Source organism: Alligator sinensis, unplaced genomic scaffold, assembly GCF_000455745.1.
Source record: "Alligator sinensis unplaced genomic scaffold, ASM45574v1 scaffold560_1, whole genome shotgun sequence".
Taxonomy (NCBI): domain Eukaryota; kingdom Metazoa; phylum Chordata; order Crocodylia; family Alligatoridae; genus Alligator; species Alligator sinensis.
In genome coordinates, this window is record NW_005841837.1 from 75,026 (window position 1) to 90,712 (window position 15,687).

The following is a 15,687-nucleotide window of genomic DNA, read 5'->3' on the forward strand; positions in this document are numbered from 1 at the left end:
CCCATGGTCCCCTCCCCCCCTCCTCCAACCCCGCCCTCCCTCCACCTCTCCCTACTTACCAGCTTGGAGTCTGGGTCCAGCTCCCTGCTGCAGCAGGCAGGGACTGCCCGAATCACCGAAGCTCTCCGAATCTTTTCCAAATTGATTCGGAGTGCTTTGAATAGATTCAAACCTTTTAATTGGTCCCCTGATTCGATTTGGATTCAAAGATTCGGGCACCGAATCGGGCCGAATCTCCTCCAAATTGAATCAGCACTTGAAGCTTTGCACAGCCCCAGTGTCCAGCCTGTCATTTGCTGGACAAGACTCTTGTGTGTAGGGTTGCTTTAAAGAAGCAGAACCTTCCCTCAATACATCTATCGTTCCTGTCCGCACTTTGCCACATATCAGAGGTTTCCTAATTAATACTTTGGAAGTCAAGATCATTCATAATTATAATCTTGTTCTGCGTCCTTTATCTCATCATAAACCTATTAATTCCCTTTTGTCCTAGGGTGGCAGGTAACATACTGTTATTATCATCTATTTAATCCTTAAAAGCTTTGTCTACTTCTTGACTAAGATTGATTAAGTGTGTTATGTTGGAATCAATCATTTCAGTGCTTTTATCTATAGCATATGTTTCTGCAGGTTTCTCTTTGCATAAGCCTCAGTTGCTTCCATTTTCTCTGCCCACCATGGTCTTCTTTCTTCCATCATTTTGATATTCCTTTCTTCCTTCACCCTGACTGAAAGGAAGAGTCCACCTAGCAGTCAGCTTAGAGTGACTATCACTTCAGTTCTGGTACTTCAATGTCATCTATACTCTGCTGTTTCTTCATGTATTCCTAGTTGCATTTGGAAGATGAGTTTTTAAAAAATAGACCTCAAAGTTTTTGCTGTGCTGAATATGAAGATGGAGTCCCTCACTGGCTCTAGCTTCTCATATCACAGAAATACTGTAAAAAATAAGAAGGCAGATACAGTTACATAATGTGCCATTTGGTGCCTCATCCTAGTGGGATAAGGTCGCACCACAGGGATACCCATCTGCATTAAAGGAGAATAAAGCATGTGTTTATTTCCCCATGTCCCCCATATACCGCCCATTTGTATTTTGTGGCTTTTGCTCTTTTTCTCACATCTTATGTCTCTACACAGGATAACGCAGCATTGTGCAAGACATACCTCAACTAGCTCATTCAGAGCTGACTTTAGTACCAGAAGCAGAATAGCTGCATTAGCAGAGCACTCTGCTGAGGACCAAGGTATACTCTCTGGGTGGTCTGTCCTGCTAATATAGTTATACTGCTTCTGATACCAAAGCTAATACATGTAGAGCCAGCTTGGATCACTCTGCGTGACACTACATCCTGCCATGTAGACATACCCTTAGGGTTTTGTACTGTTGTCAGTCACCCTGACATCTGGGTAGCATTCAGATAATTCAGGTAATAGCAAAAGAGAAATCCTCACTCAGCATTAAGCGTTCTCTGGCACTTCTCCTGCTCTCAAGTCAAAAGTCTGCTTGGAGTATGGTTGTTGCTTTAAATTTTGTCAATTTCCTCGGTTCACCAGAGTTGAAGGCAGATGACGGTGTCAGTATTGTAATATAAATGGTGGTTTGTGGAGAGGGTTTAATTGTATATTTTCTAAAGACGGTCAGACACTAGTTTCATTCACTGCTTGTCATCAAGAAGTTTGTCCCATAGGTGTATCCCCTTCATTAAAAATAATGATTAAAATACCACACTTCTATGACCAGCATTTAAACGAAATCAAACCTGGTATGTTCAAGCCTTAAGTCATGAAAGAACTGTCCTGATACTGGAGGGGGAGGGAAAGGAGAAGGGGGAAGGTGGGGCTAGCTGCTTCACAGTTAATCCCAAAACAGATCATATCTAGTCAAACAAATGTGCTGGAGAGGAAAGGTCAAATTCAGTAGTACCAAAGTCTACATCCTGCTATCCTTTTCTATCCTGGAAAATGTCATTGCATGCCCCCTCTCTTGGTATGTCCCATAAGTTTTCTGTCTCTGAACAGTGGTCTTCTTTCAGTTGGCTTCTGGAAGGGTTGCCCATCTGCCCAATTGCACTCCAGCATATGCTCTGGATTCGTTTTTTGCATTTGTTGCAGATATTCCAATACCTATGATGAACCTCAGCATTTGTTATTTATCCATTGGACTTTTCTAAAGCAGTGGTGCTCAACCTTTTTGTCCAGTGGGCTGGATGAACAGTGCCAAGTCCTTCTGTGGGCTGGATTTGGCCAGCAGTCCCAATCTGGAATCTGGAGTGGGTGCAACCAGCCCCATCCAGCTGCATAGAGCAGGTTTTTGTGGGAGGGGGGGCAGCCCAGTCCCACCCCAGCTCTAGGAGGGAAGGAGGCTTGACCTGGCCCCACAGGAAGGGAAGAGGGGTGGGAGGGGGTGTGATCAAACCCCCAATCCAGCTGTAGGTGGGAGGGGGCATGTCCCAGTCCCACAGTGGGGGGGGGGGGGCATGCCCCAGTCCCCGTGGGGGGGGGGGAGAAAGGGACACAGCTGCTGTGTGGGGCATGGGGGTTGGGGATTTGGTAGGGGGACAGGTGGCTATATTTAATGGCCACTGCCCCCCCACTGCCAAATTTCCCAACCCATGGGAGCCCCATGACCCAGATGTGGTGGCTTTGCAGGATTCATTTGGAGATTGGGTACCCCTGTTCTAAAATGTTTGCTTTCAGAGGCACTTAGATATCTGTACTTATATCCATATGTGAGGATGGAAATATTATTTGACTTGAAGATTTGTAGCTTGGTGTATAGGCTATAAATTTTCAATAACCAACTCTTGTTTGAACTTGTGAATATAAGTGCCACCTTTCCAAGTCATGATATTAGTTCCTTCTTGACATCCTTGTCAGCTTCTTCATGACAGCCATGGTATATGAACTGATTTATCTCTTATATTTCTTTGCCTTCTAATGTAAAGGTGGAATTGGGTACTGTTGGGTTCTTTATAGATTTAGGGGTTTTAATAAATAACTACCAAACCTATCTATTTTGTAGTGTGGGACTGTCTTTCAGTTCTTACTTGTATATTGCTTGAGCTGTCACTTAGATCTTATCTGTGAAGACTAGAACTAGTGAACTGTCGTTGAGCTGTATATTATCTGCATTGTATCCATCTACCTCAGTGCTGGGCAAAATATGGCCTGTGGGATGGATCTGGCCCACTAGGGGATTTTATCTGTCCTGTGGTGGGTCCCTCAGTCCCACCTGGCCCAGCCATGGAGGGGTAGGCTGGGCAGTGGGGTATGCAGCTGGTCCTGTCACCCCTGGGTGTGCAGCAGAGCTAGGATGGTGGCTGGACTGTGCTTCCTGGCTTCTCTGGTGGCAGTGGCTCCTTTCAGCTGTCGCTGCCAGTGTCACCACCACTGCTGGACCAAGCTCCACTGCCTGGGCACCCTGGTCTGTCTGCTCCGCACCCACCACCAGGGGCACTGGACAGAGTAGGTGGTTGGGGTCTCCATGGAGACTGGTCCAGGATCCACGCAGGCAGGGCGTGCTCAGCCAGGTGGATGGGATGGGGCTGTGAGTGGGCAGGGAGTGGCATCCAGGAGCAGGATGGATAGGCAGGGCCAGGGCTGGGGCTGGGATGTTGGGGCAGTGCCAGCGCCAGATGCCGGGGGGTAGTGTGCAGCCAGACACAGAGCAGGGAGGTGAGGACGGTGCATGGGCAGGCTGGGACTGAGTGCTGCAGCCTCCCAGGAGCAAGGCCGGAGTGGGGCAAGGGCAGCAGCGCTCCTCTGTGGGGCAAGGAAGCTTGCATGTGGTGGCCGCCACTGCCATACACCAGCCCAGTGAGCTTCCCTGCCCTGTAGAGTGGTGCTGTTGCTCTCACCCCAGCCCAGTGAGCTTCCCCGCCCCCGCCCCAACCCTGCTCCTGGGAGGCTGCAGCACTCAGTCCCAGCCTGCCCATGCACCGTCCTCACCTCCCTGCTCTGTGTCTGGCTGCACACTACCCCCCGGCATCTGGCTGTGCACTGCCCTCTGCCACCTGCCCCAGCTTGGCATCTGGACACTGGGGGTACTTAAACTAAAAAAGGTTGAAAATCCCTGACTTAGGGAGTTTTGGTGAGCTGTTGTGAGCTGGGGGAGCTTCACATGAGTAATGGAGGCACATTTGGGCCCCAAGTATTTCAGGTACATTCTAAATACACTTTTTTGTTGAACATATTAAATATAAGTCTAATTCCATTTATTTCTGTCTAGGTACTGACTTTAACATAGAGAGCTTACCTCTCCCTCGTAAAGGCCATCACGACTGGGCCCTTTTCCATGAAGAGTCACCCAAAAACAACTACAAACTTTTCCATAAACCTACCATCACCTTGTTTAACCACACAGCTACGTTTAGTCGCCACTCCCACCTGCCACTGACTACTCAGTACCTGGAGGGCATAGAGGTCCTGAAGTCTTTGCGATACATGATCCCTTTGCAGAAGAAAAACAGCTTGAGGAAAAGGCTAGCACCACTTGTGTATGTGCAGTCAGACTGCGACCCTCCCTCTGACCGGGACAGCTATGTGAGTGAGCTGATGAGCTACATTGAGGTGGACTCCTATGGGGAATGCTTGCATAACCGTGACCTTCCTCAGCACCTCAAAAATCCTGCCTCCATGGATGATGGGAGCTTCTACACAATACTAGCTCAGTACAAATTCATTCTGGCTTTTGAAAATGCAGTCTGTGAGGACTATATCACTGAAAAACTCTGGAGGCCACTAAAATTGGGAGTGGTGCCAGTGTATTTTGGATCCCCTAGCATTGCAGACTGGCTTCCTAGCAATAAGAGTGCAATTTTAGTAACAAGATTTTCACATCCCAGGGAGCTGGCCCAGTACATCAAGGCCCTGGACACAAATGACCAAGAATATGTGGCCTACCTTGAATGGAAACTGAAAGGAGACATTTCCAATAAAAGGCTGCTCACTGCTATGAAGGAACGCAAGTGGGGAGTCCAAGATATCACGCAGGACAACTACATTGATGTGTTTGAGTGCATGGTGTGTCATAAAGTGTGGGAAAACATCAGAAGGCAGGAAAAGGTACTCTGTGCATTGCCCTTGTGCTTTGATGTTTTAAGTGAAGCTATTGTTGGTGGTAGCAGGATCTCTTTGGAGGTATATTGACAACCACCACATAAAATATGGTGGTATTTATAGAATGGATACAGTGCAGGCTTCCCAGTGCTGCCTCAGAAATGCTTCAGTTGGATTAGTTCAGTCCTGATAGCCTTTCCCCTGAGATGGGGTAATTGTGGATTTTCCTGATACACATGGAATTCGATTGAAAAAATGAGCTCATTCCTTGTGTAGCTCTAAACTGTGACACAGTAAAAACAAGCAGCCAAATTGTGAAACAGCCACTGACTTTGGGTGTCAAAAATATTTAGGCGGTCACAAAGAAAAGAAGTACCCCAAATCAGCTGACTTTTTAAATAATTTCTTTTTGGTCATTTATCAGTATGGATTGAATTAGTTTCATGTCTGCTTATATTCACATTATTACAGTCTTTCTTGTGATATACATTTTGCTGTTTTCTCCAATAGTAATCTGAACTGCAGCGTTGTATTGTCAACCAGCATGGGGAAACAGAGGAAATATTTAGGAAAATTAATTGTATTTTATAGAGGAGTTGGGACTGAGTAATTTTCATTACTTGAAGGGGAATAGAAATTGTGCCCTGCATATTAAAGTCACCTTTACTAGCACAGTTCACCAAAATGGGTGATTTCTATGCAGTTTTTCTGAAGAGACAGGATTTTTTATGGTGACTCAGTGTTAAGGGTCAGATGCTGGTATGTTACAGCAAAAGTAGATGCACCGACAGATTTTCAGGATTTAAACAGGGTGGAATAGAATTGCACTTACCTGCCTAAGCACAATTAGATGCCCAGTAGATAAAATAGAATCTAGCCTTTAAAGTCAGAGCTTTGCCAGCTTATATGGGCTGAAATTCTGGGTATTTTCCATGCATCTTATCTGAAATCAGCAGAAGATTTGCCATGGTTTCAGTGGGCATAGAACCAGACCTTATAGTAGGAATTAGAATATGCCCCATAAGTGACTCTGAATTGCTACCTAAAAGAAGTTTCTGCCCCCCAGCTATCATTTCAGTCTAGCCCACCTCTGTAGGAAAAGCTTCCAGATTCTGCCTGATGAGTTCTTTTGGTAGGTTGTGTGAAACAAACCTAGTCCTAGTCCAGTTTCCAGTAACGAGGTTTTCTCTGTCTAAAAGCCAGCCCCAGGACCTCTGCTGTCAAGTATTAGCAGAAAATCTGCCTCCTTTTTCACTCTCCAGGCCAGGGCACTGTTAGAGTGACACAGGGAAAAGCTCATATTCACTGCTTGTGCCTTGTCCATTCTCTGGCATCACAGAGGTCTTATGTCAGGGTGGCAACGTTCCACAGCTGGTACTGCAGAGATGCTCCTTCAGTGAGAGAAGCTATGTGTGAATATGTCACTGGGAATTAGGGAGGGGAAGATAACTTGATCCTCATCAATAACATCACTGCAGCTATCTGTCCTGTTGTCTAGTCCAATTAAACCAGTTTATTTCTTCTGTGTTTCCAGGGATTCTTACCCAGGAGATGGAATGCAGAGGTTAACCACCTGAGCTGCCCCAAGCCTCAGGCTTTCTTGTTCTCCTCTCCAAATGTGCACCGGGCCTCTCTAAGAGATATGTGGATACCAAGCTTTGAACAGTCCAAGAAAGAAGCCCAAGCATTGAGGCTACTAGTGGAAAGGAACATGAATTTCTCAGCTCAGGAATTTTGGACACTTGTATTCAAAGAATAAACAAGCCAAGCTATCAAAGATAGTGAGCTCCACAAAAGAACCTATGAAATATAACTTTTGCAGGCTGCCTTAATATTTGTAGGTCATTAATGAGAAAAGAGTCAGATTGTTCTGTAAGATAGATTTTAGTAGGTACAGTACTCAGTGAGTACTATACTAAACTACAGATTACCCAGTGGGACTTTTAAAATATATATATTTTTATACTAATTGCCAGTAGTTCTAACTTTTCACTGTTAAGAGCCCAAAGTACTTAAATGTGTGCCTCGTTTTGTGCAGCTGTCTGGGTGAAGCTAATAGCACTACTTGTGTGCATAGGAGGGGTTGTTGCTTCTGCACCTTGCAGAATTAGGACCTCATATTCCATGATCTGAGCTTCTAGTTCCCTAGGTTGCTGTTCACAGAGGTTTTCACCATCCCATGATTTTGGCTCATGTGCTCTGAGGTTGCTCTGTTTATCATTGGCCCCTTTGGTATATCAGCAGTTTTAGTTCAGACTTGGCAAGCTCAGTCCCCTGATGTGGAGTGCAAACATGGAAAGCATTAGCAGTTGGAATTGGGAAGCCCCATCTGCTAGTGCCCAGGGACTGATTAAGGGAAAACGTGCTGGCTAAGGTTTGCCCACCATCTCCTATTTAAAATTTAAGTGCACAAGAATCTTCCTCCCCACCCCAACCCCCACAGGATCATTCCAAAATAAATAGTTCTGTTTCATTTCTGATAATATACTTTCCTTCATTAAAACCATAGTAGTAACACACAGCTGAATGGCTGTGATGCTTGGATGAAGCAGGGACTAAAGTAAGGGCTTGGTCCCACTGCAAAGACTAGGTTTGGTACTCATGCTGGCTCAGACTATGCCATCCATTTTTAATTGGTGCTCTCCATTCCAGTCCAGGGGCAATTCTGCTTAAAAGTAGTAGTACAACGACTCATGTCTGGTTTTGCTCAGCCCAGTGGGGCAACTCACAAGAGTAAGTGTTACTGAAGTGATTAAGATATAAAGATTTACAGGATTAGACCTCAGAGATAATGGCTGAAATATATTACTGTTTGGTGCTGTCGAGTGCTGCTCGACTTCTGTCGAGAAGTTGGCTTTTTACTCATCTGACAATTAAAATATAGCCACTCCAGACAGCTCACCAACTTTTAAGAAAAATATGATGTTAGGTTATTATATAAAAGGGCAAGAGTGGGAAAGTAGGTAATGAATAGTTTTGCAAAACAAAGTGCCAAAACGTTCAGGCCACAGAATTTGCTCACTTTGAAGTCAGCTGTTGGATTCCAAATATTTTGTATGAATAACTTGTGATTATTTTTTAGAGTAGCAAGAGAAAGGGCAGCTTTATGGCTTAAAAATATAGTTTTGGTCTTACTGGGTATGTCTACATGTGCATTAATATACCTTTTCTAATATGCATTAAATTTAGTACATCCAATGTGAGGCACTAAATTAATGTGCATTAGGCTGCACTGATACACAATAGCACATTTGAACACTTTTTTAGTGACACTTAATGTGCAGTAGACTATTTTACTGTACATTACTTTAATGCCACAGGTTTTTACATGACATTTTAATGTGCAGTAAAATAGTCTACTGCGCATTAAAGTGCACATGTAGACGCACCCACTGAGGTTGTTAAATTATTCCAATCAGCAGCACATTTAAGCATGTGCTTAATTTTAGGCAAGTGAGTAACCCTATAGAAGTAATAGTAGTATCATAGTATCATAGTAGCTAGGGTCAGGAGGGACCTGATCAGATCATCTAGCCTGACCCTCTGCCACAGGCAGGAAGTCACTTCCTTAAAGTTACTCATGTGCTTTGTTAGCTTGCAACAATGTCAATTTAACAACAGTTTAATCAGCTCTTTATTCACAGGTCTTTAATGTAAATAATAAATAAACCCCATTTTCAGGAAAGATACTTAAGCATATGGTTAAGGGCTTTTCTAAAATAGGAACGAAGATTGGACTAATCCTTAATCCAGGAAGCAACCTCTGTAGATATCTCTTGCCTTTCAATCTGTTGTCCTGCATTAGTATTCTTTCTGTCAGGCTGACATAGGACATCCATACCAATATGAGTTAATGTTGTGATCAGTTTTTCCATTAGTTTTATCGAGCACTTTCGTAAACATCTGGAGCCAGAGTTTTAAAATTACTCCAGATCTGAAACTGGGATCATATTTTCAAAAATGAAAACAAGGAAGTTGAACCATGTAGTTCTGAAAGCAGGTTTCATCAGTGGCGGAACCATAGAAACATGGCAGGTTTGGAGAACCCTCCACATATTAAAGACCCCCACATATTAAAGATTTCTTAGCAGGTGGGCAAACATCGCTTTCCTAATTCAACTTGGAAGGTGTGGGGAATTGGGGAAGAAGTCCCAAATTCAGCTGATTAAAGCACTTTTATCTGTAGGCTGGTATGTGGATTTTGGAAGTTGGAAAGTGACCATCTTAGAGACAGGCCTATGTCTCTTGGCTATTTGTCTCTATTAGACCATACAACTTCCCTGCTATTTACAAACACTTTATAAAGTTTCCCCTCTGCAATTAAACCTAAAGTCTCTTGGCTATCTGTCTCTAACACCAGACAGTAACAGATGCTTCAAAGGAAGGTTAAAAACACTTAACTAACAACCTGCTTGGAAAGTGAAAAAAAGAAACATTGCCCAGGCAGCTAGTGACTAGCTTGACACCTGTTAGTTTAGTGCCTTGAACACAAGGTGTACATCTAGATGAGCGTGCACGTGTCTGTTGTGGCATCTCAAAGCAGTTTGAGATGCTGCAAGAGGCACACTGGGAAAAAAATGTTCCCCATATTTGCAGCATGGGCTCTAAATTCAATACCTGGAAATCTAGGTATAAAAAAAAAAACCATGGAAAAAAGCAGGCCAAGTTATGTTTCTGTAGCGTGCCCTAAGGCAGTGGCGTACCGACGGGCAGGGGTGGGGGGAGAGTGGGAGTGGGGCATGGCCCCTGGGCCCTGGCTGGGGGGGCACCGGCCAGAGAGGCTGGGGCATCTCCTGCATTTTGTGAGTGGCCCACCCTTCTGCTGGGCGGGTTGTAGCTTTCTTTGGCTGTTCCAGATGGAAATTCTGGCTGCTGCCCCTCCCCCACAACTGGTGTGCCATGCTGCTAACTCCCCTGTTGATGTGCCATGGGGCAGGAGGTGGGGCCCCGCATAGGCTGATTTGCTTCAGGTCCTGCACCCTGATCAGATTGTCCCGGGGGGGGGGGGGCACAAATGCAAGCATTGGCCCCTGGGTGCTGGAGACCCACGGTACGCCACTGCCAGAGTCTGAGTCCTCCAAAAACTTGCTCTGGCATCTTGCCAGAGTGTCTCTATAGTTGCCCCCTTCCCCTGCTACCCTAGCACACTGCCTCAGCATGCTGGGGTAAATAGAAGTGGGGCAAGGCTGCAGTGTGACCTGGACCCAGATGCTAGGTAAGTAGGACTGTGGAGGTGGGGATGGGGATTGTGTGTGGGAGGACTGTGTGAGTGTGGGGTGGGTCCCCTGCCTACCCCCTGCACAGTGCACAGCCCCCCTACTGCAGCAGCAGCAGCAGCAGCAGCCGCCAGGCGCTCAGGGCCCACTGCTGGCAGAGACCCCTGCAGCATGGCACGGCTCCAGCCACCTCAGACCCAGCGCTGCCTGTGCCATATGTCATGGGCCCAGCCTGGCATCAGGATGTGCACCTTTGGGTAGCACTGGGCCACCCTGGCTTTCACCTGGGGTCCCAGCATTGCTTGCAGGGGCCATGCATTAGGCCAGGTCCTGTCTCCAAGTGCCCTGTACGCCATCGGGACAGGCCAACTCCATGGCCCAGCACAATGCGTGGCCCCTGCGTACAGTGTTCGGACCCCAGGTGACAGCCAGAGTGGCCTGGGGCTGCACTGCACTGAGGGGGGCAGGCCCTGAGCGCCGGACAGCTGCTGCTGCAGGAGGGCTGTGCACCCTGCGGGGGGCAGGCAGGGAACCCACTCCTCCCAAGCAACCCCCCCACACCCACATGATCCCCTCATACCCACAAAACCCCCAACAATCTGCCCACAAACCCCACACCCCCAAACCACTCCCACAAACCCCTCACCGCTATACTCAGCCACAAATTCCAACCCCCCACACAAGCCCCATACCCCTCACAAACCTCACCCCCACAAACCCTACACCCACCCAATCCCCCCACAAACCCCACACCCACCCCTCCCACCCTAAATCCCACATCCCCCCCAAAGATCTCACACCCTGCATGCCCAGCTGGCCACATGGAATGAAACAGGACCTGCTGGTGGGAGCTGCAGCTGTAGGGGCAACTGTCACACTGCAGCCCTTCCCTGTGTCACCCCAGGGCTGGGATATGCAGCCCCAGCCTGGGGGCGCTCTGGTCCCAGGAACCACTTGTGGGTTGTGATGGGCTGTGGGGAGGGGGCAGGTGGCAGCAGGGGTGTGTGTGTGTGAGAGAGAGAAAGAGAGATGGGGGTTGGGGGTAGGGGAGAGCTCTGGGTAGGAGAGGCCGCCAGAGCCAGGCCAAGAGCCCCCCTGCTTCCCTAGAGAAGCCTGTGCAGGGGGAGACCGGCCTGGAAGGGAAGGGCCTTGCCCAGCCCAGACCCTGAGCCCCAGGAGTCGCATAGGGATTGCTGGGGCCTGGACACAGGTGCAGGGAGCAGAACGGCAAGGGATGGCACTACTCAGAGCAAGGGCAGGCAATTATTGCAGGTGGAGGGCTGCTTAACAAGGTTTGGTGAACTTTCAAGGGCCTCATGGGTAGCCCTGCCCGTTGACAGTTGCCCCGCTTCCTGGTCACCATCTTGAGACCAGAAGTCCCACCCAAACCCCTGACTTTTGCCACTGAAAGTCCCTGCCCTTGTTCCCCTGGAAATACTCCTTTTGGGAGGGAGGGCAAGTTGCCATCTTAGAACCAGAAAAAAACAAATCATACACTAAAAGTCAAACACCTACTATAACATATTTTAATTTTATTACAAAACCATTTTTTGTCATGATTTGTGTTTTCATACTGTATATAGAGGTGATTGCATAATACCTTAAAAATAAAGTCTTAGTTTTCTATATTGTGTGGAGCTGTGTATGTATGGTGGGGGGGAGGTGTATGGTGGTGTGTGTGTGTGTGTGTGTGTGTGTGTGTGTGTGTGTGGTGGTGTGTGGCTGTGTGTGGAGGGGAATAGGTTATGTTGGGGATTGTGTGGTGTTTGGAGGGTGTGGGTATGTGGTTCTGGAACACACTGACCTCTCCTGCAGTCCATGCAGGCAACTTTGTGGTGTGGGTGTGTGGCATTTGTGGGGTGTGAGGGAGGGTGGGAAGGGTTTGGGGACCCCCCCCACTCCTTCCATGGTGCAGCAGCAGGCAGGGGCACTCAGGTTGCTGGTGCCCAGCTTCAGCCAGCACTGCACATCGCATCAAGGAGTGCAGCTACCTGCTAGGCAGTGTCTATCGCCAATGCTGTCCACACTCACGCTACACAGGAGGGAAGCCCCAGGTGCTGGAGTTGGATACCTTCTCTGCCGCATCTGGCTCCAGCACCTGGGGCTTCCCTCTTGTGCCTGGAGCTTCACTCCCATGCTGCATGAGTGCGGGGAGTGCTGGTGAAACAGACAGCCCAGCAGGGGCTGTGCTCACCATGATGTGCAGCGCTGGCCAGTCAGACACCAGTGCAGAGCATGGGCACCCCTGCCTGCTGCTGCTGCTGCTACCTTGCTGCCTGCCAGGGCTGCAGGCCATAGGGGGAGTGTGGGAGGGGTCCCTATGCCCCCCCGCTCACACCCACACCCTGCGCAGCCAAACTCCATGCTACTGCTGCCCCCCTGGGCACGGGCACCGCAATGCCACCAGCCCCAGCCCCATGCTCCGCACCCTGCCCAGCTGGAGCCATGCCCCCCACTTCCCTATTTGCTGCTCGGAGGGAGTGGGACACCAGTGAAGCCTGCAGCAGTAGCCCTGCCCAGTGCTGATGGGGCTGGACCCTTCCACCCATGAGGGTGGGAACAAAGTATAATAGGGTATGTTGGGGGTGGGTGTAGGCACCTTGCTCCTACCCTTGTGGGTGGAAGGGCTGGGTGGGGTACAATTTGTTGGTGGGCCCCATGGGCCAGAGGAAAGTGCCTGGTGGCCCAGATGCAGCCCACGGGCCATATTTTGCTTGCCCCTGGTTCAGAGCCACAAAGCAACTGGTGAGACAGCTACTGCTGGACCCATGCCCTGGTGCTTGGACAGAACTGCTGCCTGGATGGAGCTAGTTGGGGGCAGGCCGGGCTGCGGGTCAGGGGTGAGGGGCACTGGGAAGGGCTGTGGGTTGAGAGTGAGGGGCAAGGACAGGGGCAGGGCACTGGCATATCAGTGCTGCTCACTGCTCCACATCCTGGTGAGCGAAGGGGGCAGGGGCAGCTCGGATTGTTAAAAAAACAAAAGCAAATGCCAACATTTCTAGATAGTTAGAAATTTTTATGATGATGATAGTGGCACTGGTAGGCTTCCAAATTGCCTTAAAATTGTAAATATATCAATAAAGCATTGCCCAACTTATCTCTCTCTATATAGTGGTATTTCATTTTAATAATGGAAGAACACAGGTTTTCAGTATTTTAGTGAGAAAATTCGGGTTTTTTATCAGAGAATTTGAAAATTTGAAACAGGGAGCACCAGGATCACTGCTGGTGAGACAAGTGGTAAGACCTGGGCAGAGGAGCCTGCCCAGGGCTAGCACCGGGGACCCAGCTGGAGGGCAGATGAAGTGGCTGACCTGGCTATTTGGGGCCAAGAGAACATGCTTAGACAATTCAAAGTGGGCCCCGCAATGAGCACATCTGGGCGATAGCTGCCCAGATGGCAGGGTAGGCGCACCAGAAGACTTGATATCAGTGCTGCCCGAAGGCTAACTGTGCAGACACAGCCCACTGGCAGCTGGCCCAGAAGTGCAGGAGGCTCTGCTGCAGTGCCATACTACAGCCCAGGTGGCTGTGCAGTCCCCATCCAGGTCTGGCAGGCATGGAGCCATGGGGCCGCAGCTCCAAAGGGGGATGTTGTTGCAGGTGGCAGCAAGTCATAGCCAGGCAACAGCCCTCACTGCTAGACTGCTGCAGTGGGTAGAGGGTGCAGGGACCACTCTAGGTTAGGGCTGCTTCAGCAGTTCAGCTGGCACAAGGGGCCCTATGCTGCTCCAATCCAGCTGCGCACCACCCTGATCCAGCCATATGCTGCCTGCTGCCCAATCTGGCTCTGTGGTGGCTGATCCACCTTTGTGCTACCTGTTGCCTTGATCCAGCCCCACACTGCCTGATTCAATCCTGCGCGGCTTCTATCTGGCCCCATGCTGCCCACCTATTGGATTCGGCTATGTGCCAGTGCAATCTGACATGCAAAGTCATGTTATCTGGCCCATGAGGCTTCCCACAGATTCAGCAGCAGGAAAGCAGCAATTAATGCTACCACTGCTTCCTCACTGCTGAATTTCCAGACCCTTGGGAAGCCCCACAGGACAGATAATACAGCTCTGAGGGCTGGATCTGGCCCATGGGCCAAAGGTTGAACACCCCTGTTCTAGCCTATTCTTAAAACTGCACAAACAGACCTCTAGCACAACTACTAGGTACAAAGCCTAGGAGTGTCAAGACACCCTAAATTGACACAAGTAAAGCAGGGCGGTCTTGCCACCACAAGGACAACAGTAGGTTATTAAGCAGGCTTGAGAGATCCAAGGAAAGAGGACCATGCCCCTGCTACAGAGGACGGCAAAAAACCCCCCTCCATAGTCCATGGTCCTCTCAGTAAGATTCATTTTTATACCTGTAGCAGATTGTTAGCACTACTATCCCCATGTACTGATTTGTAATTCTGTTCAGCTGGGCAATCCAGTGCCAGGCAGGCAATACTATGCTGCTTTCCAGTGGACAGGATCACATTAAGCAACATGGTAGCATAGGTACAGTTGTCAAACAACTTTCTGATGTAGGTTCAGCATTTTGATTTTTGACCTAATATATATCCAAAAGTACTTGTTTATGACCTGTTTACTTATGCTCAGTTACAGCAGGATATTACTTCCAGTCTCATGAAAATAAGGTATACATTCAAAAGCTTTTCTTTTCCCCTAAACTTCATCATTACATAATTGTCTTAGTCCTCTTAGTTTTTCTAAAGAATGTTTTACCTTTTGGGTACTGATAAACTGTTACGAATTCATTCATTATGCCAAACAAATGTGCCTTCAAGAGTCATGGAGCACTCAGGCGTTGTAAAGATTCTTAAATTTTGCTCAGTCATCTGTCTGAGGCTAGATCCTGTAAGAAAAGCATAATAGCATATTAGCTTCGAGTGTGTAATAGTTCCCTTTGAAAACTGATAATAATGGCCCAGAATCCTCACAGGTATTTGAAACAATGAGGAGCTAGCACTGAAATTCCTTGAGGATCTTGGACAGAGGGATTCCTTGTGTGTAAAGCAAAGCTAGTTCTTCAGTGCTTTGGTGGATCAGGGGCATAGCCCTAGAATCCTGCCCATGAACATGTCTGGTGCCTATAATATAACTTATTGTAGCATTTATCTCCCTCATGGTCTTGTTACCAATAAATTATTATTTTCAGGTTAAATTGCATGTTCCAATGTTTTATATTTTAGTGCAACTCTGGCAGCTGTGAAACACATATTTTGTTCTCCTCTTTAGAAGGCACAAGGAGGGTTAATGCTGTAATGATCAGGCTGTTGGAGATCAATATACCAGGCATAAATTAGAAGAACAATGGAGTGCTTAATGCAGAAATTGTACAGCAGTCAATGACTAAGGTAGTAATTAAGGGAGTGAGCTGTGAGAATGACTGTGTTAATTTCAGTGCAGCATGG

At 48.0% G+C, this 15,687-nt stretch overlaps 1 protein-coding gene across 5 annotated transcripts in view; it reads left to right on the forward strand.

Moving 5' to 3' along the window:
• The window catches only part of FUT10 (fucosyltransferase 10), a 35,793-nt gene extending 24,145 nt beyond the window's left edge, over nt 1-11,648 (forward strand). For all 5 annotated transcript variants that reach the window (XM_025202455.1, XM_025202478.1, XM_006015457.3 and 2 more), the window contains 2 exons: nt 4,232-5,067; nt 6,596-11,648. In XM_025202455.1, the coding sequence (XP_025058240.1) occupies nt 4,232-5,067; nt 6,596-6,820 (1,061 nt within the window). In that variant the 3' untranslated portion in view covers nt 6,821-11,648. The remainder of the gene's footprint in view (nt 1-4,231; nt 5,068-6,595) is intronic.
• Nucleotides 11,649-15,687: the final 4,039 nt, after the last annotated feature.